At 36.2% G+C, this 27,147-nt stretch overlaps 3 protein-coding genes and 1 non-coding gene across 6 annotated transcripts; 1 reads left to right on the top strand and 3 right to left on the bottom strand.

The window, feature by feature from the left end:
• Nucleotides 1-648: 648 nt before the first annotated feature.
• Nucleotides 649-4,504, bottom strand: LOC104245975 (probable E3 ubiquitin-protein ligase RHB1A). 2 transcript variants are annotated; one of them, XM_009801693.2, is made up of 6 exons: nucleotides 4,328-4,504; nucleotides 4,137-4,232; nucleotides 2,516-2,664; nucleotides 1,585-1,957; nucleotides 1,346-1,455; nucleotides 649-1,102 (listed from the first exon to the last, which is right to left on the bottom strand). In XM_009801693.2, exons 3-6 carry the CDS (start codon nucleotides 2,579-2,581, stop codon nucleotides 1,079-1,081), a joined length of 573 nt encoding a protein of 190 aa, XP_009799995.1. In that variant the 5' UTR covers nucleotides 2,582-2,664; nucleotides 4,137-4,232; nucleotides 4,328-4,504; the 3' UTR covers nucleotides 649-1,078. The 2 variants fall into 2 exon arrangements, with proteins under 2 accessions (XP_009799995.1, XP_009799996.1); XM_009801694.2 differs by having other exon boundaries at nucleotides 2,516-2,667; nucleotides 4,328-4,465.
• Nucleotides 4,505-6,151: 1,647 nt separating this feature from the next.
• On the bottom strand, nucleotides 6,152-6,225 carry TRNAV-AAC (transfer RNA valine (anticodon AAC)). The gene has a single exon. It is a non-coding gene; the product is annotated as a tRNA-Val (tRNA).
• Nucleotides 6,226-10,657: 4,432 nt separating this feature from the next.
• LOC104245978 (pentatricopeptide repeat-containing protein At2g46050, mitochondrial) lies at nucleotides 10,658-13,236 on the top strand. The gene has a single exon (XM_009801699.2). The coding sequence runs from the start codon at nucleotides 10,814-10,816 to the stop codon at nucleotides 12,668-12,670; it is 1,857 nt and encodes a 618-aa protein (XP_009800001.1). The 5' UTR covers nucleotides 10,658-10,813; the 3' UTR covers nucleotides 12,671-13,236.
• Nucleotides 13,237-13,320: 84 nt separating this feature from the next.
• LOC104245974 (uncharacterized) lies at nucleotides 13,321-21,303 on the bottom strand. Of its 2 annotated transcripts, none has more exons than XM_009801690.2 (14): nucleotides 20,847-21,303; nucleotides 19,698-19,756; nucleotides 19,353-19,455; nucleotides 19,136-19,245; nucleotides 18,930-18,998; nucleotides 17,269-17,877; nucleotides 16,462-17,000; nucleotides 16,321-16,385; nucleotides 15,406-15,509; nucleotides 15,109-15,213; nucleotides 14,881-15,020; nucleotides 14,640-14,768; nucleotides 14,052-14,204; nucleotides 13,321-13,962 (listed from the first exon to the last, which is right to left on the bottom strand). In XM_009801690.2, exons 1-14 carry the CDS (start codon nucleotides 21,034-21,036, stop codon nucleotides 13,809-13,811), a joined length of 2,529 nt encoding a protein of 842 aa, XP_009799992.1. In that variant the 5' UTR covers nucleotides 21,037-21,303; the 3' UTR covers nucleotides 13,321-13,808. The 2 variants fall into 2 exon arrangements, with proteins under 2 accessions (XP_009799992.1, XP_009799993.1); XM_009801691.2 differs by having other exon boundaries at nucleotides 15,406-15,485.
• Between the last annotated feature and the right edge of the window lie 5,844 nt (nucleotides 21,304-27,147).

Here is a 27,147-nt window from a genome sequence, read left to right as displayed (position 1 = left end):
ATATTATTTTTTTAAAATACTTTTGACAAAAATACTTTTCAAAATAAGTTGGTTGAGAAGCTTGGCCAAACAAAGTATGAATTTTTGCATTGGCTGTCGTCAAATTGTTGAATTATACAAGTTGATATGCATATATTATGGTAAAACTTAAAAATCACTTTGACACAGCGCTCAATCCGGATTTAATTTAATTAATTTATTACGCTGGTTGGCTCGACGTGAAAAACTAGATTTACAAGTAGCGTCAGAATTGAGACTTTAAAATGTAGTAACTAAAATACATGATACGTAATTTGAGTTGTAGTTTGGTGATTGTGATTTCATCTCACGCATCACAATGTACTTGCCTTACGTAATTCAAGAAAGTTGTTTGGATTACAGCTTTGAGCTACTCAAACTTTTGGAATCACTATATTGACTTCTCCTTATCCCAGACACCGCTGTGTTTTTGGTAGGCCAAAAAAAAAAAAATTATGTACAAGACTGTCAAATGTCCTGAGCATCAACATCAACGACCCAGTAAAATTACACTAGTGGGGTCTGGAAAGGTTAGATTGTACGCAAGCCTTACCCCTACCCGGAGGGGTAGAGGTCCGGAGCAGCGGAAACGTAATTTTTCAGAAGAGACAAAACCAGGACTATCAAATGTGCCCATAAAACTGGAGGAATATGTCATTGCCATTATCTTTTGACAGAAGAATCTGTACAGCAATTGAACATAAAATTACAAAAGAAAGCGTCATACATGTACAACACATGGAACTCAGAAGCATGACTAAAAACATGTGTTTCAGAATTTAATCTTCCAGACATCAAATGCAAAACTAAAAGCTTCTTCTTGTTCTTTGGCTGCAATTAGCTCCCTTCAGCATACGTGCAACAGGCATCATCAATTGATCTTCATCGAGGGTAGGATTTACTAACATAATTTTCATATACATTGAGAAATTACATTTTATGAGTGAACAAGCGAACACAGGCCAAGCCTCCAAGTGAAAAATAACAGCCATGTGTTTGTGCTGCTTGTGCAGACAGGTATTGACAACGATCAGCTAAGGAACTTTCGATTAGAAAAGTTTCATAGGTCTTCATATATCATATCCTGCATCAAGAAAATCAGCAGTTTTGCTCACTTTATGGATCTCAGCGACAGAAATAATGATAAAAAGAAAGCATGAACGCGGTTCGTTGTGAAATGAAAAATATAATGAAGAGCAGTAACATGAATCAAGAAAAACTCCATCCTTTTCCTCATATACTCTTAGAAAACTATTGACAGAAACAGAGTAAGGTAGAGGAGGAAAAGAAGGGGGTGAGCGAAAGAGATAAGGAAAACAAAGTGGACCTGATTGCATATTGGGCATGTTTGACTTCTTTCCATCCACTCAAGAATGCATGAAAGATGAAAATGGTGGTTACATTTTGCAACTATTCTTGGATTGTCACCATCATATTCTGCAAAACAAGTGCAAAGTATAGACACCAAGACTATAAGCCAATCACAAACAGGTTGATTAAAAAAGTAAAAGGTACGGAAGAGGGCAAAAGTGAAGTCGCCTCTCCAAAAATGTCTATTGTATATACCTTCAAGACATGTGGGACAAACATCCTCTTCGTCAGCTGATTGAATAATAGGTGGATTTGATTTTACAAGGCCAATCCCTGTTTTCTTTAGGGAGGCAAGAAGAAATTCTGTTTCAGCTTTGCAATCAGATTGCTTAATATCTTTACAAGTACTCTCATAGCTATTGTGAAGTAATGGTTCTTCTGTGAACTCGGAACCCCTGGACTGTGGATGCCCCAAAACTACTTCAAACGGAATTGGTGCAGGAGGAGCACGGTAAGTGTCAGGTGTTGATCTATCTAGGTTCAAATCATCCAGGAAGCCAGAGGTAAGTGCAGTAGCAGCGCTATCATCAGATGTCAAGGACTCATACTCTTCAGAAGCTGGTGGGAACTGCAGAAAGAAGACGGGAACTCTATGGTCAGAGTTTGAGAAGAAAAGAAGGCCATAGGAAAAAGGTTATATTAGGAAGAGCGATCAATGAACAAAAAAGGTGCCAGTCCATCTGCAGAGGATGCAAGTAGTAAAACTGATGCGTAAGACTTCAGAGAGCATACAGTATATACAAAATCAGTTGCTTTCTTTTTCCTTCAAATTTGAGTTTCATCACGAATACAATCACTGTGTTCAGGTTTATAAGGAACCAAGAACTGAATCAAGTATTCAAGTTTCTCCTTATATAAAATCAGTAGAGGTCTTTCAATGTTGCTTAATAGAACAATGCATGAGCCGAACTTACTATTAGTACAATATTTTGAGGAACTGTTTTAGCAGGTAACACACTTACATTCAATAAGCCATCATTTTAAGAAATATCATAATATCAGCAAGCACAGACAAGTCCAAAAAGGACAACGTTATAGAAAGTGAATGAATCAATAGGACAAAATCTGGAAGAACTTATGTTAGTTGGATGTTTCCATATGTAGACTGATCGGAATCATTACTAACATAGTAAAAGATTGGTGTTCCATGAAGCTGGGGCGGCTTCCTTGAAGAGCAACAGCAACCTCCCATTCCTAGCAGTTATTTTAGTTGTCAATGTATATGTCTTATTTCCTGACACATTATCTTCTCCTTTCGTATGTATAGGCAAGGCACTGCTGAAACGAAAAAGGGAGAGTGGGTGGACATTTAGAAAATATACAGAGTAATCACAAAAAAGAAATACTTGGTTAACAAGGAGTAAGGCAACAGAGATATGAAGACAAGGATCAAGAATACTGCACAAAAGAGCTTCTTGAAACAACATCATAAAACTACTTTCTGTTGGATCTCACGTAATACATGTCAGCTATAACAATTTAGGACCAAGCTAAGTACTTAGTTTATGCTCCTCCGCATAGTTTGAAGAAACTTCTTTGCTTTTCTTCAATTTCTATACTGAAAGTCCCTAATTCTATGATAACAAAGACAAATCATAGGTGGTTAAACTCACTTCTTTGCACGAAAACATTGATGTTAATACAGGCTGAGACACTCTTTGTACCGACTGTCAACCAACATGTTTCCTAATTAAAACAAGTTACAGAATAACACTTTAAAAAAAACTAGTCATGGAATAACACCACAGGAGTCACAGAATACAAGGTCATGTACAGGCTTGGCAATCCACCATTAGAATACTGATCTCATCATCTGATTGAGCCTGCCCATTTCGATATGGAGACTTTGTACTAAACATGTTCCAAAGATTGCATATGGACTGACTTATAGAAGCAAATTATCTAATATGTATAAATCAGGCTTATAGTAACCCAATTAATTTGGGAGATTAATGATGGTCTGTCCTATGGACTTGAACTTTGCCTAAGAATCATTGGTTATGCTACATATTTACAAACCACAAGACTTCAACAACATTTTCTGGTTACAACTACTTCACCAACAAGCACTAGCACTTGTTAAGTCAAACAAAACAAATCCTTTGAGGAAATGTTAACTCGCGAAAGGTGAAATACTGAAATGATAGCACAAACTGAGAAAACAGAAGCTTTACACAAGAAACCTGATCAGTAGACCACAACCTAATAAAATTTCACAAATTCTAACTACAGCATCTTCAGTTTCAAAAGCATGCACATATACAGGCAGTGGCACACCAAAAAGACCATTGAGGAAAATAGCACTTTTACCTAGGCAAAAGAATAAAATAGTGCAAACTAAGAAAAGCAGAATCTACACTCAATTGATAAACCAACCGGACAGCAACAAAAACTTCACCTCAATTCTAAGCTAGTTGGGGTAGCTTAGGCTATATAAACCCTCATCCAAACAAATTTCAGAAAATTAACTAAAACCACCTTCAGTTTCAAAAGCACATACATAAAGAAGCAGTGGCACACCAGAAATACCTAGAGATAAAAAATAGAATCACTTTGCTAAAAGACAATAGAATTAAGAGGACAAACTCAGAAAAACAGAATCTTTACACAGGAAACCTGACCCATAGACCAGACACAATAGGTTTCAGAAGGCTAAACTACACCCAATTTCAGTTTCAAAAGCAAAAACATACACAGTCAGTTGCACAGCAGAAAGAAGACAAACTGAGGAAAAACAGAAGCTTTACCTCGCCAAATATCTTGCTTCTTCTTTCTTCTGAAAAAGGTGTCTGCTTGAAATGAGTAACTAGATAGGTGAAAAACAGAATCTTTACTGAAGAAACCTGATAAATAGACCACACCCAAATAAATTTCAGAAAAATTAAAAACATATGTATAATAAAGAGGCAGTGGCAATACCTAAAAACAGAACCTTTACCTTACTAAAGATTCTTCTTCTTTTGTGTTTGGTGAAAGAACAAGCTTGAAATGGTAATTAATGGGATGAAGAAGAATCTAAGGCAGTGAATGGTGAAGGGGCTGCTGCTTGACTTTTGAAAAGGACAAGGAAAAAAACTGAACAAAAGGAGTTCCATTCACTGTGTTGTCACCTTTTTCAAACTTTTTGGTAGAGATGGGAGTTAATGCGAATAGTACAAAGTTTAGGGGTCGGCACAGAAAAAAACAAAATGATCAGTATAGAAAATTCGGAAATGGACATGTGTTTATCCCTATACTCTTTAAAAATGATTATATTTGTCCTTCGTTATAATTTTTTGATATATTTATCCTTACCATTATACTTTAGGATCATATTTGTCCCTATACTCTTCAAAGAGGGTTACATTTGTCCTTTGTCATACTTTTTGACATATTTATCCTTACACTTATACTTTAGGATTATATTTGTCCATCGTCCATTAAATCCTCATGTCCCACCTTTCTTTTCCTACATGGTACCTATGTGGATTTCTTTTTCCTCCAATTTAAATATGGTCAACTATTTAAGATAATTTAATCCGCCCACCCAATTTAACCCTAAATCATAAACCATAATTTGGTTGTCTGCACTTATTTATGTCTTTGGGCAACCAATATATAAAATATAGTGGCTTCCTTCTGATAATTCACATTACTCTAATATTATTCATCATTGTAGGTTTATGTTAAACCAGGTCGAAGATAAGGGGTGGAGCTAGAGTATTAGGTATGGTTTGAATGAACTCTATAACTTTTGTTTAGATTTGTGTTCTATTAGGAAATACATTAAATATGTATAAATATTTAATTACGAACTTAATAACTAAAATGAGTTATGAGCAAGATCAGAACCCATAAACTTTAAATCATGACTCTGCCATCCAAAAAGTTGAATTATTTAGATATACTTTTTTAAATATGTAATTTTATTTTATTTTTGAAAAACATGAAAATTATATACCCAAATCACAAAAAAAAAAAACTAGATGTTTTGACCCTTGTAATCGAATTCTTTCATATAAAATGAGAGGAGGGAGCAATATTTTCTTTTCGAGAAAAAATATGTTTGAGGAAACCATCCTAGACAATATTAGGCTTCTGGCAGTGCTCTATTTTAAGCACTGACCTTTGTTATTAATTCCATCGTTGTGCAACTTCTCGTAATTTAATTTGGTTACTGCAATAATTGTAAGCTGTATCAGATTAGTGATTTTGAGTTCAAAGTTCTTGTTTGCCAATATGTTGTCGCTGCTATCCGAAAAATATGGAGCTGAAAAAGAACATTATCTTAAATAGGTGACCATATTTAAATTGGGTGGACGGATTAAATTATCTTAAATAGGTGGTCATATTTAAATTGGAGGAAAAAGAAATCCACATAGGCACCATGTAGGAAAAGAAAGGTGAGACATGGAGATTTAATGGATGAGGGGCAAATATGATCCTAAAGTATAAGTGTAAGGATAAATATGTCAAAACGTATGACGAAGGACAAATGTAACCCTCTTTGAAGAGTACATGGACAAATATGATCCTAAAGTATAATGGTAAGGATAAATATATCAAAAAAGTATAACGAAGGACAAATATAACAATTTTTAAAGAGTACAGGGATAAATATAACCCTTTTCCGTAGAAAATTTGCATGTTTTTGGATACGACGAGTACAATAAGCTGTCGGGACACAAAAAAGTACAATAAGCTATTCTACGGTGGTGTTTTTTCCTGTTTTCTCCCAATATTATAGTGGTGATTGACGGTCGAAAAGATAGATGGCAAAATTTGGCGTCGCCCGGACTCGAACCGGAGACCTTCAGTGTGTTAGACTGACGTGATAACCAACTACACCACGACACCATTTGATGCTTTCTTTCTAACAACATTTAAAATATATTTATGTTTGAAAAATAAAAACACTTTACCAAAGAATTATTCAAATATCTACTTAAAATAATATGAATACATACAAAATATATTAAGTCACTGAATTGTAAATAATGTGATTATTATATATAGTCATATACTTAAACAAAAATTATCAAGATAACTGTTACGCGGCGCCTTCCTGAGATTCCTTGGAAGGGCGACGTAAGGCTAAGCAACTGATGTCAGTGCAGTTGCTGTCCGCCAACTGAGGTCCCCTCCGTACGCTAGACTAGATTGTCAGTGCCGTACGGGAAAACCAATGTCAAGAGAAATTGAGAGAACAGGAATGAGAATTGAGAATGAAAGAAAGCTTGATTGCATTAATGAAAGCTATTACAGAAAGGAAATGCGGTGTCGAGGGGGAGAGACACCAGTACAGAGAATTGTTTGCTTGCTAGAAAGTTTTGATTGTTTGGTCCCCCTTAATAATGCTTAAAAAAAATAATCCAAAGCTACAAGACTAGACTTGATTAAGCTAGAGAAACATAATGAAATTACATGGAATAAAACTACTCTATATTTACAATGAAAAAGACTTAGTTTGCTATAAGGCAGAAAACATGGCCGTTGTCGGCAGCATAGTCTTTGGCATCAGGATCTGCGCGCGCGGCATTGTCTGCGCGCGCGGCGCTGTTGGCATCTGCCTGCGGTTGGGCGCTGGCGAGGGATATCGGTGGGGCGACAGAGGCACATGCGCGCTTGTCACTTGGCGCGACCAAGACCACGGGGCCGTCCGTGGCGCTAGGCATTGGAAGGCTTGCTAGGACGCCACGGGGCGCGCCCAAGGGGTCATGGGGCACGGCTGGAAAGCCGCCCATGACATTCTCCCCCACCTGAGTTGGCGACGTCCTCGGCGCCTTACTTGCAAGATAATCTTCAATTAGGCTCTTGTAGGCTTTGAGGTTTGTTCCCCTCTCCCAAGTGTTCTCCTCTGTATCACAGCCCTGCCATTTCACCAAGAACTCCTGGTGATCTTTCCTTGAGGCATGAATCACTCTATCATCAAGGATAGCTTCAACACGCCTCTTCCCGGTTGAATTGGGCCCTCGAATACTGGGTATTGTGAGCTGGCTCCTTGAAGGATCCTCTGTATCTTCCCGAAAAGGTTTCAGGAGGCTGACATGAAAAACAGGATGAATTTTCCACCAAGCTGGATCTCATGCAGCCCGCCATAGAAGTCATCCAATAGTCTGTAGAAGCCACCTCCTTAGCCGCAACACAGGAGAATTAATAAAAGAAAATCACAACGAAAGTGAAAGATGTGTGGCTAAAGTATTTAAAGGTGTAACCATCAATGTATTTGCAGGCCTAAAAAGGCATTTTACATAATAATAATAATAATAATAATAATAATAACAAGTGGTGGAAAGTGGAGATGACATTCTTGTCAATATTGTACCCAAGTTGCTTAAAAAGATAACCACTTTAATGGTGTTGCGGCTGACAATCAAATTCTAGGTATAATAATGATGATAATTAGCACGTAAAACTACAGACAATTGTGTCTTTCTTCGTGACCTTTCGGCAAAGTCATCTTGTCTATTTCTCCATTCCTACTGCCGCCCATTTATATGAGTATTATGTATGATAATTCATATACAAATTAAAGACTGGAACTCTAACGGAATGTGCTTGAAGACATGACAAAATATAGTACTCCATATTGTTAAGAAAAGATATGTGCTCCGAATGAAATAAAAACTGAGAGAATTTTCATTACTTAACTAGTCGCGATACGTACCGCTATTAAGTATATCATCGCCTTGAGGTCTTAGGTTTGAGAGATGAAAATAGAGAATTCATTAGTATGGAGCATTTTACTCTTCTTTGGTGGACCTATTTGAAAGTAAATTTGAATTAATCGAGTCAATAATTTTTGAAATTCATGAGTAGTTAAAAAGACGAAAAGACACATATCCCCTAAAAATGATGGGAGTTATTTGTATATTTCAATATGACCTTCAACTTCTTTTCTTCGTTTGAGAGAAATGGAATGCTCTCGAATAAATTTTCATTCTTTTATGGCATAATACACATTTTTCCCTCTGGATTTTCCCCACCACCCCACTTTTTTTTTTTAATAATAGAAAACTAAACTTTGTAGGGTCCTAATTGCATGTTCATATCTAGAGCTTGTTCACCAAGGAAAATTAAGCACATTATGTAGGAAGAAAAGGATGTATGACACCGTAGCTCATATCGGTGGTTCCTAATCACATCTAGTCACTCTTCAACCAAAATAGCGTAAAGCATTTATTAGAATTTTTTTAAAGAAAATAAATCACGTCCCTGAAAATATTTTTCTACCGCACCAAATATGCTTTATAAAATACTCCTTCCGTTCTGAACCTATTTCCTTTTTGATCCGTTCCAAAAAGAATGAATCATTTCTAAATTTTGAAATAATTTAGCTTAAACTTACAATTCTACCCTTAATGAGAAGCTTTTATAACCACACAAATTCTCTAAGCCCCTTTTTTAACTTGTTTAGGACCATAAATTTCAAAAGTCTTCATTTTTTCTTAAACTCCGTGCTCAGTCAAACAGGTTCACATAAATTGGAACGGAGGGAGTAGTGAGTTACTTAAAGCCTGTTTGGCCAAGCTTCTAAGAGGTCAAAAGTACTTTTTCCCCCCAAAAAAAGTACTGTTTTAAAAATTTAAGCTGTTTGGCTAAGATAAAGAAGTACTTTTGGCCGACAGTAGAAGCAGTTTTTCTGCTTTTGGGAAGAAACAGAAAATTCTAACTTCTTCCAAGAAGCAGAAGCAGAAGCAGAAAATTAATTTATTCAAGACAAAACTATCCTCGCCTTAAAATTTATACTTTTCAAATTATCCATTACTAATTTAAGTTTTTTTTTTCATATTTGTTTTTTATTTTTATCATTCTCTTAAATTTAAAGATATCATATACATGAATCATATTATACTTTCCAAAATCTTTATTGACTTTTCTTGTTTTTGATTTTTTTTGGGTGTAATGTCTTGTGACTTTTCAAATTATCTTCTTCTTTTTTCACTAAAGCAAATTATCTTCTTCTTTTTTCACTAAAGCAAATTATCTACCTCCTTCTTTGGATTATCAATTCTTTTCCTACAAATAATTATTTATAATTTTTTCTGTTATAGGTTATTAGTTCTCGAATCTTTAAAACAGTTATCAAATCTAATTTTTAAAAATTACCTACAAATAGGTAATAAATTTTACGATTTCATCACATAATCTATTTATATATTATTAAAAGATGAAGAAAAAATATCCACATTAATCCAAGTGGCAGTCTCACAATAGGCCGCTAGGCATTTATGATAAAGTTGGTTAGGTTAGGTAATAATTAGTTTCTAATTTAAATTTTTTAAAAAATAAATTATACATTATGTGTTGCTAACAATTAGTTACTCTTTAAAATTATTTTTATTTTACGCTCAATGCCATATTTCAAGTTTGTCACTCAGAATCATCTAATTTCATCCGACGATATTCTTCCACCGATAAGTAATTCAACTATTATACTATGAAGACACTACTGCAAAGATTGAGGAAGGAGATGGGTCTTCTCACATTCATTTAGAAATGCAAGACAAATCTTCTATTAATATGGAGGCGTTGTATGGTAGAAGCAGAGATCAAATTATTGAAAATTATTATCATGTGTGAGTGACTTTACTTATTATTTCACGGTGGATTATCAATATATAGTAATTTATGGAATATTCTTCTAATTCATGAGAATTGACGTATTTTGATAATTCAAATCATTATGTAACAATAAGTAATTATACTAGATAATATTATATACTTTGGTATAACTATATATGTTAAATTGAGTTAAATCTTTATTATGTTTGTTTACTTTATATTTTATATTTTATATTTTAATTAAATAAAATAAAAAATAATGAAAGTCTCTTACAAGAAATATTTAAGTTTATTTTTATTTTTAAAATAATGATAAGACCTTGTACTATCCTTTTTGGTAATTTGACACTTAGAAGCACTTTTTAGAAAGATTGGTCAAACACAATTTGTTTAACAAATGTTGCAAAAGGTACTTCTTAAATGAATTGGCCAAACACAAACTGTTTTTTTTTTAAAGTACTTTCGGAAAAAAATACTTCTGAAAAAAGTACTTTTTAAAATAAGCAGATTTTGACAGTTTGGCCAAACGGGCTCTTAGTTTTCTTCGTTTCAAATTATTCCTCCTTTTTCTTTTTTGCCATATCAAATTCTTATTCAGTTCAAATGAATCATAAGTGAATAATGCTTCTAATTCAAATACACCATTGCCCTAACCTGATATCAAAATCTAACTCCTTTTTTTTCGCATTTCCAACTTGAATGATAATACAATTATAAGTGACGTTATATACTCTAGTAATTTATTATGGTCAAACATTCAAGAAAAATGTTAAAGATAATACAGTACAAAAGATTGCTCAATCTTAATTTCTATAACCATCCAAAGATTGTATGGCCAGTCATTTCTCCGGGCCACTAGTGTGGCTATTTTCCGCAATCCATGATTATTACTACCAAATACCGCTACATTCCAATTCCAATCATTTCCTTTAACCAGCAGTTATTATTTCTAACGACCACTGCCGCCACCATTAGTTCACCTTTAGCTAGAGTAGAAGCTTCAGTTCCTACTGTTAAGCTTACCCATTATAATGATTCAAGTAAATCCCACACTTGTATTTCCAATGCCCTTAAAATTTCAGCAAAAAGGGGCAATTTTGATGAAGGTAAACTCATACACGCAAATATAATTAAGTTGGGTATGACTAGCGTGCTTTCCCTGGGAAACCAGCTCTTGCATGTTTATGTAAAATGCAAAGAGCTTGCTGATGCATGCAAGCTGTTCGATGAAATGTGCGTTAGAAATATTGTAACTTGGAATACGTTGATATGTGGTTTGAGGTATTCTACGGAGCGTTTTAATGCAAATATTCATCTGGGGTTCCGTTATTTCAAGCAAATGTTGATGGAATCGGTGCCTCCTGATTGCATTTCTTTCTGTGGGTTGCTCCGACTGTGTCTGGAGTTAAAGGATGGTGTTTGGTTGGGTAAGGAGTTACATTGTGCAATTGTGAAGCTGGGATATGATCAAAGTTGTTTTCTTGGTGCCAATCTTGTTGATCTGTATGCAAAGTTTGGGTTGGTTGGAGAGGCTAGGTGTGTTCTTGATGGGGTTTTGGCGCGTGATTTGGTGTTATGGAATGTTATGATTTCTTGCTATGTACTGAATGGTTTGGGTGACGAGGCTTTCTGTTTATTCAATTTGATGAGATTTGAGGGGTTTGAGGGGGATGAGTTTACATTTGCTAGTCTACTTAATTCCTGCGCGAGTTTGGGGTTTTATGACTTAGGTAGGCAGATACAAGGACTTGCCATTAAAATTTGCCTTAACATGGATGTGGTGGTTGAAAGTGCACTTGTTGATATGTATGCCAAGAATGAACATATAACCGATGCTCGCAAGGTTTTTGACGCGATGGCCTTCAGAAATGTGGTCTCTTGGAATACTATTATTGTAGGTTATGGACGCCGTGGAGATGGGAAGGAAGCTGTTGACCTTCTGAAAAGGATGTTAAGAGAGGATTTTGTTCCTGACGAACTCACTTTGGCTAGTGTCCTTAGTTCATGTAGTAACTTAGCGATGGCCCCTGAAGTTATACAAGTACATGCTTATGCAGTAAAATATGTATGCTCAAATTCTTTATCAATTGGAAACGCATTGATAAATGCATACTCAAAGTGTGGTAGTATTGTTCATGCTTACCAGTCCTTCAGCTCAATAAAAGCACCAGATCTTGTGTCATGGACCTCAATGATTGGAGCTTATGCATCTCACGGTTTTCCAAAGGAAGCTATTCAACTTTTTGACAAAATGTTGGTAAATGGTGTGAAGCCAGATAGAATTGTATTTCTAGAGGTTCTCTCTGCATGTAGCCATGGTGGTCTTTTTTGTAAAGGGATGCAGTATTTCCGTTTGATGACTAATTTCTACCAAATTATGCCAAGCTCAGAACACTATACCTGTCTCGTAGATCTTTTAGGACGATTAGGCCTTCTGAATGAGGCTTATGAAGTTGTAAACTCAATGCCAGCTGAATCCAAAGCAGATTCCCTGAAGGCTTTCATTGGCTCTTGTAATATCCATGGAAATATGAATTTGGCAAAATGGGCAGCAGAAAAGCTTTTTGTTATAGATCCGAATGATACTGCTACTTACGTCCTTATGTCAAACCTGTATGCCTCTGATAGTAATTGGCTTGATGCAGCCTTGATCTGGAAAATGGCAAGAGAGAGGTTGCATAAGAAGTCACCAGGCTGTAGCGTGGAAATTGCTGGTGGAATTAACAGATTAGCATGAAAGTGACAAATCCTTCACTGTAGTTGCAAGCACTTAGGCTGTCTTTGGCATGAAAATGCAAGAGAACACTTAGGCTGTCTGCACAACAGTGGTGTAAAGCATGTTATTGCCTACTCCTGCACATGATGTCCCAAGAAAATTTTGCAAAGATTGTGAAGGGTGGTTGTCTATACTGTTGCCATTTGTCTATAGAGATTTATTTGAGATGGAAACTCAGATTTTATCTGTACCTTCATTAGGATCTGTATATCTCAGAGGACTCAAACTTCCATTCAGAGGACGCATGGTTTTCCCCTCATCCTTTTGATGCTAAACTTTTCATGGCTTAACCATAATCGGCAACTCCCTCAGTTACGATTAAGAGGAAAAAGGAACAATTGATGAACTCAGTGCTATTGGAAGTGGAATTGTTAACCATGAGGTTGCACATTGATCCCCAGCACCCAAAGCTGATATTATCCCCTTTGGATTGAGGCATATGGATGTCTCCAATAAGTAAATACATACAGAAAGAACCAGAAAGTTTACTGTTTCCCTTTCCTCCAATGGGGAAAAGCTAAAAATTGGGAACCTCATTCCATGAACATCTTCTAAAAGTGTAATAGAGAGCATATACATGCTAACAATTGACGCAGTGAGCCATGCAGCAGTACATATAAGGGATTTTATGAGCATAACATTGGAACAGTGTTTACAGACTTCACCAACATTTAAACATGTTGGGTCTAACTTGCATCTCCACCACCATTATGGACTTGACGGAGAAAGAATAAAACAAAGTTAGTATACCTTGGACCTTTCTCTTGCACCAATTTTGCTTTCCTTTTTCATCTTCCCTATTGTAAGCTATAACCTCTCTGACTATACAAAATGGACCTAATCTGCTTTTGCCTCCTATAAACAATGTTATATAAAACAGGACACCAATGGTTGAGTATCCCTAAGATCAAAGGATAACTTCAAAAAAAAAAAAAAAAAACTATTTGAGAACAACTAACAAACATTTGATTCCCCTTATCCACTAATCACCTACCTAATAGGGAGAAGTGTCCTCCTGATGGTGCAGTTCATTGTCTGTTTTCAGCATCAAGCAGCTCTATATGTTATGTGCTTGGGCTCAAGTAGATTCTAGTATGATCTATCTACCATCTCTTTCATTATTACCACTGAAAGAATTTTGACGAGCCAACTCATAATTTTCTGATTGAGGTTGTTCGTTCTCGCAGTTTACTGCTGCTGCTTTTGAACAGAGGAAAAGAAATGAAGAAGTATATATTGAAACATGCCATACGCTGCAGAAATGACACATTAAAATGTCAGAGAAAGACTGGAAGAGGATAGAGAGAGACATAGAAGGACAATTTTTTATAGCTGTTCATACCTGTGCCAAATCCAGTAATTTTGACTTGTTTCTAATCTCCAGCTAATAGCAGCCATTGCTAATGCAGTGAATCCAGCAAGTAAAAAGCCCCACCGAAAGCGCTTTAGAAGTGACCGAATGAAATTATGAATCCATGCTTTTACAGTTTCCCATCTGCATTCAGTTCATGCTTAGCCGAAATAGTAGAGACAAACAAAATATCATAAAGTAATCCTTATATTTTTATTGCTAGAATCCTTGCTGTTTTTTTCTTCCTTCACAATTGAAAAGTGTAGGTATGGCTTATGGAAGATAAACATGGATCATATGCTTGATTATGGGGAAAGCTTTCAGAGAAGTTCATAAGCTCAGCCTCAATATTCTGTATGGAGTTGTTGACAAAATTAGTTGAAAATCGTTAAAAATGAACCTGTGGTAACTGATTTCTATTGCAAGGGACCTTTGAATGTAATCCTATAAAGATCATACATTTTGCAAAACCAAAACTTTGCTATAAGAGTGATTATATATGAAAAATGAAATACTATCATCTTTCAGCTTTATTTTAAATTACAGGTCTAAATTTTTCGGATCAGGAAATCCACCTACCTGTTGAGCATGTTCAAACAAATTTCTGTTGGAAAGGAAATCCACCTATGATGAGTAAAGAATTCAACGAGGAACCCAATTAACAGACCCACAGTCCCAATAGCCACGACAAGAATAATGTTCGAGGACCTGTAAAATGTTCAACCAGGTTAAAGCTGATCCACACGGTCCAATCACTAGAAAGCCCCAGCCAAACTTTTTTTTTCTTTCTGATGAAGAGAAAACCTCATTTGAAATTTACCTGGTCGGTCCACTTTCAGCCATGAGGGCTGTCAGGATTGCAACAACAGTGTGAATGGTCCTCTTTGAAACTTCATCGATAGCAGCCAAGTATACAAAAGTACTAACAACAGCCATGAAAGATAGCCAGAAATCCATGAACTGGCGCCATCAACATAAAAGAAACCATTAGATTACTTAGCCGCCAGGTGCCAAAAATGCAATATTTCAAAATCCATAAGAGTGATACCTGTAAGACATGGAAAGTCAGTGCACACCAAGTGCCAACATCACATGCATGATACAGACCACTTGAGATACCACTTGATGTGTAAAGAACCCATTCAGCAAATGCCTGCAGAAGAAAGGAGAGTTTTACCTTTTAAACATAGAAAATGAAGAATCCAAGGAATAGCTCTTTCTCAAGTTCATCCGCTTGTCTGCTTAAAATATAACCCTGGATACCTGACTTTTATAGCATTTTCAATTGAGCATCAATCAGAAGAAATTAATGGTCTTAGGAAGTTATCGGATTAGCTAATATTACCTTATGACGGAGGGCCCAGTAAGCAGGGAGCAAAGCTGCAGCATTGGATGCAATAAGGGAAATTGATTGCCACATGTGTCCTACATCAGTTTTCAGCACTTGTCCTTTAAAAGACTATTGCATAATTAATGACTATTAATGAGAAACTACTGACTTGAAATTTTAACAAAAACGTAAACAAACACATAGTAATCAAGAGTGTACTAGCAATAGCAGAGAGCATGTTGAAACACATGCTGCAGTTGCAAATAGTTTAACACCGCATCATGATCAGAACATGTTATCAGCATTCAGAACAACAATAATCACCGGCTGAATCCAATAGTTGCCTTCTCTAGCTGTTTACTTAGAAATGATGTTCACAAATTTCTACTTCTTAAGGGTGGTGGGGAATAACTATGGGCCAGGATTATTGTTATTATTCTTCCCCCTGTTCCCAGATGAAAGACGTGCTGGAGTGAAGGGTCAATTTGCCCAACTTTTGCTGATTTTGGACATTGATTCAGTGATTTCTTAAAAATAAAAATTTGCATATTCAGAAGCTATACAGAAAGTACTATTAAGTACACATGGATTTTTGAATATTTACTAAGAATTCTTTTTTCAAATGAGAAAGTTGTCTAGGACACTGCAAATATAACTGTGTCATATAAAAAAGAAGCATATTAAGTACAAATGTTACTCCTCAGATTATCATGTGTTGAATCAATTGACAGGTTTACTCGAGATAGTACCGATTGTGCAAGACAGTAGCTGGTTAGTATAACCTGGAATGCTAGGTTCTAGGCTCAATTTTAAGTGCTAATTTAAGAGTTATCAAAAATACACAACCCGCAGAGGATATAGCAACACTTATTGTAAAATGGCTAAAGGCACAGAGACAAGTCTGAAAGTCACAAAAACACAATGGTTAACCTGAAGAAGAAACAAGTTCAATACTGCAGTCAAAGCCTCCATAGCGCCTACCGCAAGCACAGAAACTGAAAAGGACAGATTTGATTGCATGAGAACATGACGACTCAATAGCTTAATCTTCAGAAGTCATCATATACAAACCTGTAAAATGTGAGACCACTTGCATCCAACACAGACTGGCATGTCCCATGCGAAGAGCATTTTTGTGGGCATCTCTCTAGTGAGATAGACATGATAGTTTCAACCGTCGAACTATGCCTGTCGGAAATTGGGTGCCTTAACCCAAAACTCCACGTTCCTCCTCTAGCATATATGATATAAAAGCTGATGGACTTGTCACTTGCATCGTGTATCTTAAAAAACATGGAACCATTGCTGTTGCTCGTGCTGTTTGCATAGAAGTAATCCCAGTTACTAAGAGACGGCAATCCACCATATCTGGCATATATTTCTCCACTTATCTTTGCATCTGATGTAAGGCGGACATGGATATTTCCGCCAGCAGCAGCATAGGGGATGTCCAGAAGGAAAAAGGTCCAAGTGTAATTCCTCATATCTCCATCAGATGAATTACTCAAAAGAAGTCCCAAAGGGAAATTAGCAGAGTTTGAGGAAGCTTCTCTACTGATCGGTAGATAATAAGATTCAAAAGCGACAGATGGGTTTTTCCTCAGAAACGTCTGCACAGAACCATTTCAAGAATTCACAAGAAAAAAAAAAAGACATGAAAAGATTGACAAACTAAACAGGTCATTTTTGAACTGTGCAGTTTGCATTAGAAGAGAAAATGTGTACTGTACATCTAGTGTAGCATGTTCTTTTAATAAGCAGGAAGCTCAGTTATCCAAAACCACAACCTACATGATTAATGTGCAAGTGAACAAGTATATGAAATTAATGAAAAGATTTGAGAAAGATGGAAGCAGTCCAAACTCATAATAAATCCACCTGAAGTGTGTATTTTGCTGATGTACAGTTCAATCCAGCCTTATCCGCAGGACACTGAAGTACTTGCCATTCCAATGAATAACATATTGTTGTGCTCATTTCTTGGATTACTACCATGCTTTCTGACAGGTTTGCTGGCTGAATTTTAATATACCAACGACCAAGTCTAGGTAAAGGTATGACCAAAGGGGTTCTGTTTATATCAGAAGAATAATCATACACTTGTGGCAGTGGTATAGCCCCATGCCGAACATAGCACATAAGGGAAATTCCGCTGTTGCTGATGGTTCCATTAGAATGCTGTGATTGAGTAAACGTGATATTTAATGCTGTGATTATTAGCTCCTCGGCAATACTCACTACATCCAAGGAGTAGACTTTTGACCCAGTAACATCAAGACAGCTATCCTCGGCACCTCCACAAGGAGTCACATTCGCTGCAGTTATGTTATAAGATCGACTACCTATTCCACTTTCAGAAGATATATAGGTGTCCAAACATGAGAGTAAACTAATTGTTTGGTTGCAGAATTTTCCCAACATAGCAGAATTTGTACACCCTTCCACAGTTATATTACCACTGAATGAGTAAGAATGTCCTCGATTAATCTGCAAAAAGAAATCAATGAATAGAAATTAGCTAGCTAAGATATTACACTGTTGAAATGATGGGAATTAGGACTTTCAAAGAGTGGTTTTTCTTCCGTAGTGGTAAGCTAGGCTCCAAGGGACAACAGTATTAGATCTTAGAACCTCCAGATTCATGGCTAGAATAGTATTTCTTTCATTTTCAAGATAAAGGAACAATAATCTTCATCATACAAGTGGACAGCATGCAAACTTGAAACACACCTGCTACCTTTTTAAGCAAACAATTTTCAGTATGTATCAAATGTCTCCTCACCAATGACTAGCCCAAAAGGGAAGAGCACAGGCTTCTCCTCAAGCAGAACACTTCCTTACCAAGGTATTTTTACGTTCACAGATTTGGTAGATCAGTTAGCCCCCTTTTTGGTGTAGTGGCTGTGGCTCATTTATTAGCTACATAAACTACAACGCTCATCAATCTACAATTTCTATAGTTTCTTCCTCTAAGAAATCTTTTTCACCAGTTTCATATAATGCATGACAACATCAAAAGAAAGCTGCAAGTCATTTCCCCATGTTTCTCTAAGGTTCAGAGAATGGGAGCTATGGGAAAATCAAAATCATTATTGCTGAGCTAGTGAAAGAGCTCATGTGGACGTTTAACACGTTCTCCACTTTATTTCCCCTCCCCTCTTCGTAATCCCAAACAAGATTAATCAAGTTAGCTCTCCTTTTTCACTTCGCCCTATCCTTTAGTTCCTAGCCAAACTAACCGACCTTTCATCTTTTACTTCCACTCCAGCGAAGTACAGATTGGAATAAACATAGTGATAATTTGATTCTTTGTCGACGTAGTGAATAGGAGAGAATATCAAGTTGAATTCTTCAATAATACTGGGTATTAATTGATCACATAGAGACACCCAGACAGAATTTTCAGATAGACCAAAAGACAATTAAAAAAAACTGCCTATTCGATCATATGTTGAAAACTCAAATAGTGATATCCATAAGAAAGAAGCGCAAAAGGATACTGGCTAAAACATGGAATATAAATAAGTCAGAGCAAGTACCATTTTTGACTGTGTCCTTATAGGTCCGATGCCGTTAAAGAGACCAAAATACCATATTCCTGGAGAAATCTGTGAAAAAGCTTATTTCAAACCCAAGTAAACATGCATAAGACCACCATGAAGAGAATTTTTATCTGTCAAAAGAAAGAACAAGTATAGCACAAACAATAAACTAGCCCACAAATATTAGAAAGTTAAGAATAGACCTGCTCGTTTGTCAACGTCAAGAATATACTTCTTTGCATGGGATAGCACTTCTCAACAATTTGAAGGTCTCGTGACCCTCCAAATGAACTATTCGAGATATGATCTATCACTACAGAGAAAAGACTAATATTACTTGTTTGCGGTCACATCCTGCTATAAAATCATCACAACCACATAATGTATGTCAAATGCTCAGTCTCAGTTAAAAGATCATACCTAAACCTGTAAGAGAAGTGTTATAAACATCTGGAAGGGGTGGACTTCCTTCTCGGAAGCAGATCATCGGCAAAATACTTACTTTTCCTATGCTTTTCAGGTTCTGCTTGCAGTTAGATTCAGGAATTAAAGATTGTAAAAGGATAAATATTGGGATTAAAAGCACGGTATGGTCAGGCGGAAAAAATTCTTAAATACCAATATTAAGGAAGCAAAGGGAGAAAATTGGAGTGCACAAAAGGAGCAAATTACATTATCATATATTTAGCACAAACAAAAAGAGCTTACAAAGTTGTAAAGTTATAAGCAAAACTTCAATGACAAAAGTATTGGCCGTGAACTTACAAGGCCAACATTGGATTCCAAATCAATAGTCACTGAAGAGAACCATGGTGGTAAGTCCACTGCAGAAAGGCATGGAAACCGAAACCAGTAAGCCATTAATGAAAATAGAAAGAAACCCTTGCTACACATGTTACTTTGTATTTAACACTTGCTCACACAATTATATGTGATGCAATCAAAACTGAACGAAGTGACTTATCTAAAGATAGCCATCAAATGAGGAAATCCAGCTAGGAAAGATTTGAAAAACTGAGAGATTAACAAAATAAGAAAGCACTAATATGCCTGTAAAAAACAACATTTCTCAAATATCTACATAGATGCAAATACTGATATTCTCTTCTCAAATATCTACCAGGAGACCCTCGTATTCTGTATTTCATATCTCTTATATTGCTGGTATTTTATTATGCATTTTTATGGTACTAATATATCGGCTCCTGTTGCTTTTTTGAGCCGAGGGTCTCCTGGAAACAGCCTCTCTACCCTTCGGGCTAGGGGTAAGGTCTGCGTACATATTACCCTCCCCAGACCCCACTTGTGGGATTATACTGGGTTGTTGTTGTTGTTGTTGTAAACACAACCAAGATAGATAAAATGTTCATAGTTAAACATTAGAAAGCACTCAAGGCAAAGACCAAGCTAAACCTGCAACTGCTGAATAAAAAAGCAAGCAGCTCATGACTAAGGAGATATTAACAGGAATAGATAAACATAACCAGATTGTTGAATCAGAACAAGCTGTACGTCAGTGAAACAAATTATCCACGGACGATCAACCAGTTAAACCAACTAAAAAAACAAGAATAAAAACAGAACAAGCAACTCGGAATATTGCTCTCGTACATGTGTCACTGCAGTCATCTATTCGTGTATCGATGAATACAAGAAATCGCATCAAGCGCAAAAAACCACCCAAGAAAGCAAAATATCATGGTAAGATATCAAGAATACTAAAAGAATCAAAACCCAGTATTCCAAATTCGTCAAAATGAAACTTCAAACCCCCCTACTACAATCCCTCCCCTGCCCCATCAAACTCTGCCCCCCCCCCCTCAAAACCCCCCCACACAAAAAAAAAAAAAAGCAGCAAAACCCCACTGAGGAAGAGGAAAAGAAAAACTTTAATCAAATGATGCAATAAATTACCACTAATGTATCGCCATTCATAAGGTTTGAGCAGAGTTGTTGCATAAGTGAAGCTAGAAAGAGTCACACTGTTGTGCCGACCATCATCATCCCCACCTTCCACTTGTGAACTAAAACAAGTAGCTGTAAACACTAGTACAAATACTACTAGACAAAGATTCGAATAAGAATGACCCAGAATCATAAACATGTTTGTTTCCCCCTCCCCTTTAAGAAACTGATTATTCTTAGTACAGAGAATGAGAATGTTTTTATTGAATCATTGAAACATTCTCCGATAAATATACATTAGGAAAAAAAATCAGATTTTTATAAAGGAGTTCAGTGAATCAGAATTTTGGGTATAAAATAAATTATAGTACAAAATAAGTATTAAATTAGAGTTTGGTGAATTTTTGGAGTACGTTTTTGGATTTGTGGGTTGACTAGTGTTTTGTTGAAATTGGACTAAAAATAATACTCCACTGTATTATTACGTTAAATAAACACGCCACCATTTCCTTGGCAAGAAAGATGTGAGTGAGTTCACGCGCCTCGTGGAAGTCGATGAGTCATAGGATGGTGTAATAAACACGCTAGTGGGAAAAAGATGATGGGACAAAGTTGGAGAAAAAAAGTAGTCTCTATTAAAGTCTGAATATGAAGTTTAGTTTCTTTTTTTGTTGTGTGAATTTAGTATACTTAACAAATTGATACTCCGATTATGGGAAATAACACTAATTTATATTTATAAATCCAAATAGAGTTAGTATATCATTAATTTGGATGGATTGTAATTATAACTTTTTGCTGATCTCGTAATATACATTATTTTTTTTCTTTTTATGTTCTATTTTGTTTTAATTTACTAATTCGAGATATAAACACGAGATATAAGGCGTAATAATAACTAGTGGCAAAGCTAGAAATTTCCTCAAGTGTGTTCATACTTGTAAGAAATAAAAAAAAATTCAACAAAAAGTATTTAATATGTGTTATATACATCTAAAATCTAATATTTTACTTATATACATAATATAATTTTTTCGTAATATTTTGACGAAGGGTGATTAATTAGCAAAAGGTGGCTTTGCCCCTGATAATAACTTCCTGTATGAAAGTGTAAGCAGAAAAGGAACAAGTTTGAGAAAAATAGGAAACTGTTATAAAATAACGACTGTAAAGTAAATAAATCAAAGACAAGTATAGAGAAAAAGTGATATATTATTCAACTTTCAGATTGATGTACATAATGAACTGAAAACTCCTCTATTTATAGAAGAAAGGAAGCAACTGCGAGGCTTTTCAGGAAGCGGCTGCAAGGCTTTTCAGAAAGCAGTTGCGATGCTTTTCTTGAGCTGCTTGTAAGCTGTCTACATGAGTTGCTCGCAACCTGCCTGTTTAATAAGAAGTTGATGCAAATTATTTCAATGAGTTGCTTGCAATCTGCCTGTATCAGCTGCTTGAAGATAAACTTCAACAGAATACTAAATGGATAATCTTTCTGGCGGAGTAATAAATGGACATCCACAATATAATAGTTTCATAATTAAAAGATAATGTGCCTCGTTAAAATCTTACTAGGAAAAATCCAGTGGAAAAAATCCTAGTAAAGTAAAAAGAGTATACATATTTACTAATACACATTTCTAGTCGCCTCGTTAAAAACCTTACAAGAAAGACCCTATGGGAAAACCTTAGTAAGGGAAAAATAGTACAACACCTATTTCACTCCCACTGACGAAAACCTTGTTTCAAATATTTGAGTCTCCGCATTCTAATCTTGCATATCATTTTCTCAAGTTGAAGTTGGCAAAAATTTAGAGAACAAATCTGCCGGATTATCACTTGAACAGATTTGTTGCATATCAATGTCACCATTTTTCTAAAGATCTTGTGTGCAGAATAATTTTGGTGAAATATGCTTCGTTCTATCTCCTTTTATAAATCCTCCATTCAATTGGGCTATGCATGCAATATTGTCTTCGTATAAACTTGTGGATCTTTTATCACATTTAAACCCACATTTTTCTTGAATAAAATGAATCACTGATTTCAACTATACGCATTTCCTACTTTCTTCATGAATACTTATTATCTCAACATGATTTGAAGAAGTAACAACAATAGATTATTTTGTGGAGCACCATGATATGACAGTACCTCCACATGTAAGTACGTACCCGATTTTAGATCGAACTTTATGGGGATCAGATAAATAATCTGCATCTGCATAACTAACAAGATATGCACTACCTTTGTGGCATAAAAGAAACCCATTTCAAGAGTTTCTTTTAAATATCACAATATATGTTTAATCTCATTCCAATGTCTACATGTAGGAGAAGAGCTATATATTGCTAGTAAATTAACAGAAAATGTTGTGTCAGGCCTTGTAGCATTAGCAAGATACATAAGTGCACCAATTGCTGAGATAGGGTGTTTCAGGACCAAGGAGTTTATCATCCTCTTCTGGAGGTTGGAACAAGTCTTTATTCACGTCAAGTGATCGAACAATCATTGGTATACTCAATGGGTGCGTTTTGTCCATGTAGAAGCGTTTTAAGACCTTTTCTATATAGGTAGATTAATGGATAAAGATCTTGTCTATTAAATGTTCAATTTTCAAACCAAGACAAAGTTTTGTCATTCCAAGATCTTTCATCTCAAATTCTTTCTTACGATATTTAATTGCATTTTGGAACTCTTCTAGAGTTCCAACAAGATTTATGTCATCAATATAAACAGCAAGTATGACAAATTCTGATGCTATTTTTTTTATAAAAATATATGGACAAATAACATCATTTATATAACCTTCTTTCAGCAAATATTCACTAAGGCGATTATGTCACATGTGCCCGAATTGCTTTAAACCGTACAAAAATCTTTGTAATCTGATTGAATATATTTTTCAAGATTTTGAATTTGCTTCAGGCATCTTAATTCCTTCAGGATTTTTATATAAATTTCATTATCAAGTGAACCGTACAGTAAGCTATAACTACATCCATTAGATGTATTTCAAGCCCTTCATATAGGTCTAAATTGATGAGATATCGAAATGTTATGGCATCCATAACAAGTGAATATGTTTCATCGAAATCGACTCCATGTCGTTGTGAGAATCCTTATGCGACAAGGCGAGCTTTGTATCTTTAAATTTCATTCTGATCATTCATTTTTCGCACAAAAATCCATTTATGGCCAACTGGTTTTATACCAACAGGTGTTTGGACTATTAATCCAAAGGCCTCTGATAGTAGGCTATATAGTTGATATTTACACCTTAATATGACCATAATTTGTTGTTTTATAGATAAATTGCCAACAAAATGCTCTAAATAGTGTTCTTTTGTTTAGCAGGGAATATTATATGAGAGGAAGCAACATGGAGTGTTTTGGAGGCGATAATGTGAAGAAAAACGCTCACTCGAGAAGTACCTGAACACAAAGAAGCATAAATGGCCTGGGCAAGAAGGCCACCGCGACCGCGGTGGCACTGCGGTGAACCGTGGTAGATTAACAACGTAAGGCAGAAAGGTCAGCATTCACCACCGTCGACCGCGGTTGGCCGCGATCGCGGTGCAACTGTTCACGCAGCTGGAAGTTTGAGGACCAAAGTGTAATTTCGGGAAAACTTTTGTAAAACCCTTATAAGCTTTAGAAACTCGCGCAACTTTATTCTAAGCTGGTTTTTGAGACTACTTTTAGAGGCAAGAGCTGTGTGAGAAGATCAACAAACTTTAGAGTTTTTCTATCTCTTTTTTAATTCTTGCAATTTTATATTATGAACAATTTAGTAGTTTTCTCTTATTTTATTATGAGTAGTTAAACACTTATCTAGGGTTGATGGAACCAGTTGCTGGTTGAAGTTTTGACTCAAGTTGTTATAATCGAGCCAGATTTATGATATGATTGTTCAACTACGTTTTGTATGGTGATTAATTGAATGGGCCCTTGATTAATCGTTTCTAATTACCTTATATTGCTTGAGAAAGAGTATTAGGTTAGACAGTTGTTGAACAATACCACTGTTGAGTAATTGAAGAGATTCATTACTTGAACTTAAAGTGGGTTTAGAGATAACAAAACTTTGGTGGGATAATTTAGAGTTGCATAATTATTGTCAGCTAGAGTAGTTCGAGAGAATGCTCTAGTAAATATTGTAGTTGATCGAGAGATAATTACGATAACCCATAACTCTTAATCCTCCTAGAGTATTACAGCGAGATTAAAGGAGAAGAGTCAAGACCTTAACTAGCAATTGGGGAAATCACTGCCCTAGACCTTTTACCATTGAATTATCTTTGTTTTAGCTTACTATTGTTTTTAATAGTAGTTGAAGTAGTTAAACAAAAATCCAATCTTTATTGATCAAAAATCTTGCATCTAGAGATTGATTGAGTTGATAATAACATTGCCGAAGAGTGTAATGGATATGTTAGTTCCCTGAGGATTCGATTCCGGACTTAAAACCGGATTATATTTGCAACGACCGCTTTCTCCTTTAAAAGGCATAGTTGGACGTTATCAAATTTTGGCGCCGTTGCCGGGGAACTAACGATGTTGTTTATTACAACTTAGAATTAGTGTTAAAATTATTAGTTCAAATCAATTTTCAAAGGTGTTAAATAATTTTCATTGAAATTCTAATGTTTGAACTCTTGTGGAACTGCCACAGCTGACAACCTGGGAACTGCCATAGTTGTGCCCGCAATTCAAGCGGAGACATTCCAGATCACCAACAACATGTTGCATCTGCTGCAGAATAAAGGATTGTTCTCCGGGTCATACATTGAAGACCCTCAGCAACATTTGAAAAATTTTCTGTCAATTTGTGTGACTCAAAGACAGCCAAATATGACCCCAGAAGCTATCAAGCTATTACTGTTCCCGTTCTCTGTGACGGGGAAAGCTCAAACTTGGATGAATTCACTCCCAATCAATTCCATTGTCACTTGGGAGGAATTAGTAAAGCAATTCCTAAATAAGTTCTACCCACCCAACAAGATTGCAAAGCAGATTGATGAAGTATTGCAGTACAAGCAGCAGCCGACTGAGACCTTGCAAGAAACTTGGGAAAAATTTAAAGGGATGCTGGTGAAGTGTCCTCACCATGGCATTCCTGTCACGACCCAAACCCCGCTCCGGTCGTGATGACACCTCTCGTAAATACAAGGCCAGCCAACGAACCCATGTCACCTTTTCAAAAATAGTTAAACATTAATAAACATTTTAAATATGATTTAATGATATAACTAACGGAAGCACAACCCGATACAGCCCTAACCGGGGTGTCACAAGTCACTAGCATCTACTAGGGTATAAATACAACTGAAATCCTGGAGTGTACAAATACAGACTAATGAAATGAGGAGAGAGAAAAGCAGTGCTGCGAACGTCGGCAGCTACCTTGCTAAACCCTGATGGCTCTGCCTCCGATCAGCCAAAACATACCTGAATCTGCACACAAGGTGCAGGGAGTAATGTGAGTACTCCGACTCAGTGAGTAATAATAATAATAAATAAAGACTGAAGGCAAGAAATCATGCAAAAACACAAGGTATTCCATACTGAAGCAGAAAAATCACTTTAAACAGTAAAGTAGTGAGAAATCAAGTGAAAATCCCTTTTTTCCAACAAGTAAAGCAAGTAGTTTACAAGTGAGTAACAAAAATGATAGAAATGTAAACAACCCTCGGGCAAAACATGTACAACAAACCGCCCCTCGGTCATAATATCAACAGAACCAGCCCCTCGGGCTCAATATCAGAACAGTGCCAGCCCCCCGGGCTCAATATCAAAATAGTAACAGCCCCTCGGGCTCAATATCAGAACAGTAACAGCCCCTCGGGCTTACTCTCAGAATAGTATCAGCCCCTCGGGCTACCTCACAATCACTCATATCATCCCCTCAAACATAGTATCAATCACTCAGAACAAATGGGTACCCGCGCTCTCTGTGGGTGTGCAGACTCCGGAGGGGCCCCTTACGGCCCAAGCGCTATATCAAGCCACCTCGTGGCATCATCACTCAGCATATCCTAACATCACTCAAGCCACCGCGTGGCATATAAAGTATCTCAGGCCCTCGACCTCATATCACTCGGCCTCACATCACTCAAGCCATCGCGTGGCATAAATAGTATCTCAGGCCCTCGGCCTCATATCACTCAGCATATCCTCACATGTGGCCCTCGGCCTCACTCAGTCCATAAATCATCATAAGCTCCTCGGATATTTGTAAAACAGTAGTTCTCAGCCCAAAATATCATTTAGAAATGTCATTTGAGTTTCAAATCTGTATAAAATCGGCTGA

The sequence above is a fragment of the Nicotiana sylvestris genome, chromosome 1, assembly GCF_000393655.2.
Source record: "Nicotiana sylvestris chromosome 1, ASM39365v2, whole genome shotgun sequence".
Taxonomy (NCBI): Eukaryota; Viridiplantae; Streptophyta; class Magnoliopsida; order Solanales; family Solanaceae; genus Nicotiana; species Nicotiana sylvestris.
The sequence above is the reverse complement of the archived record's forward strand: the minus strand, read 5'-3'. Positions and strand labels throughout refer to the sequence as shown.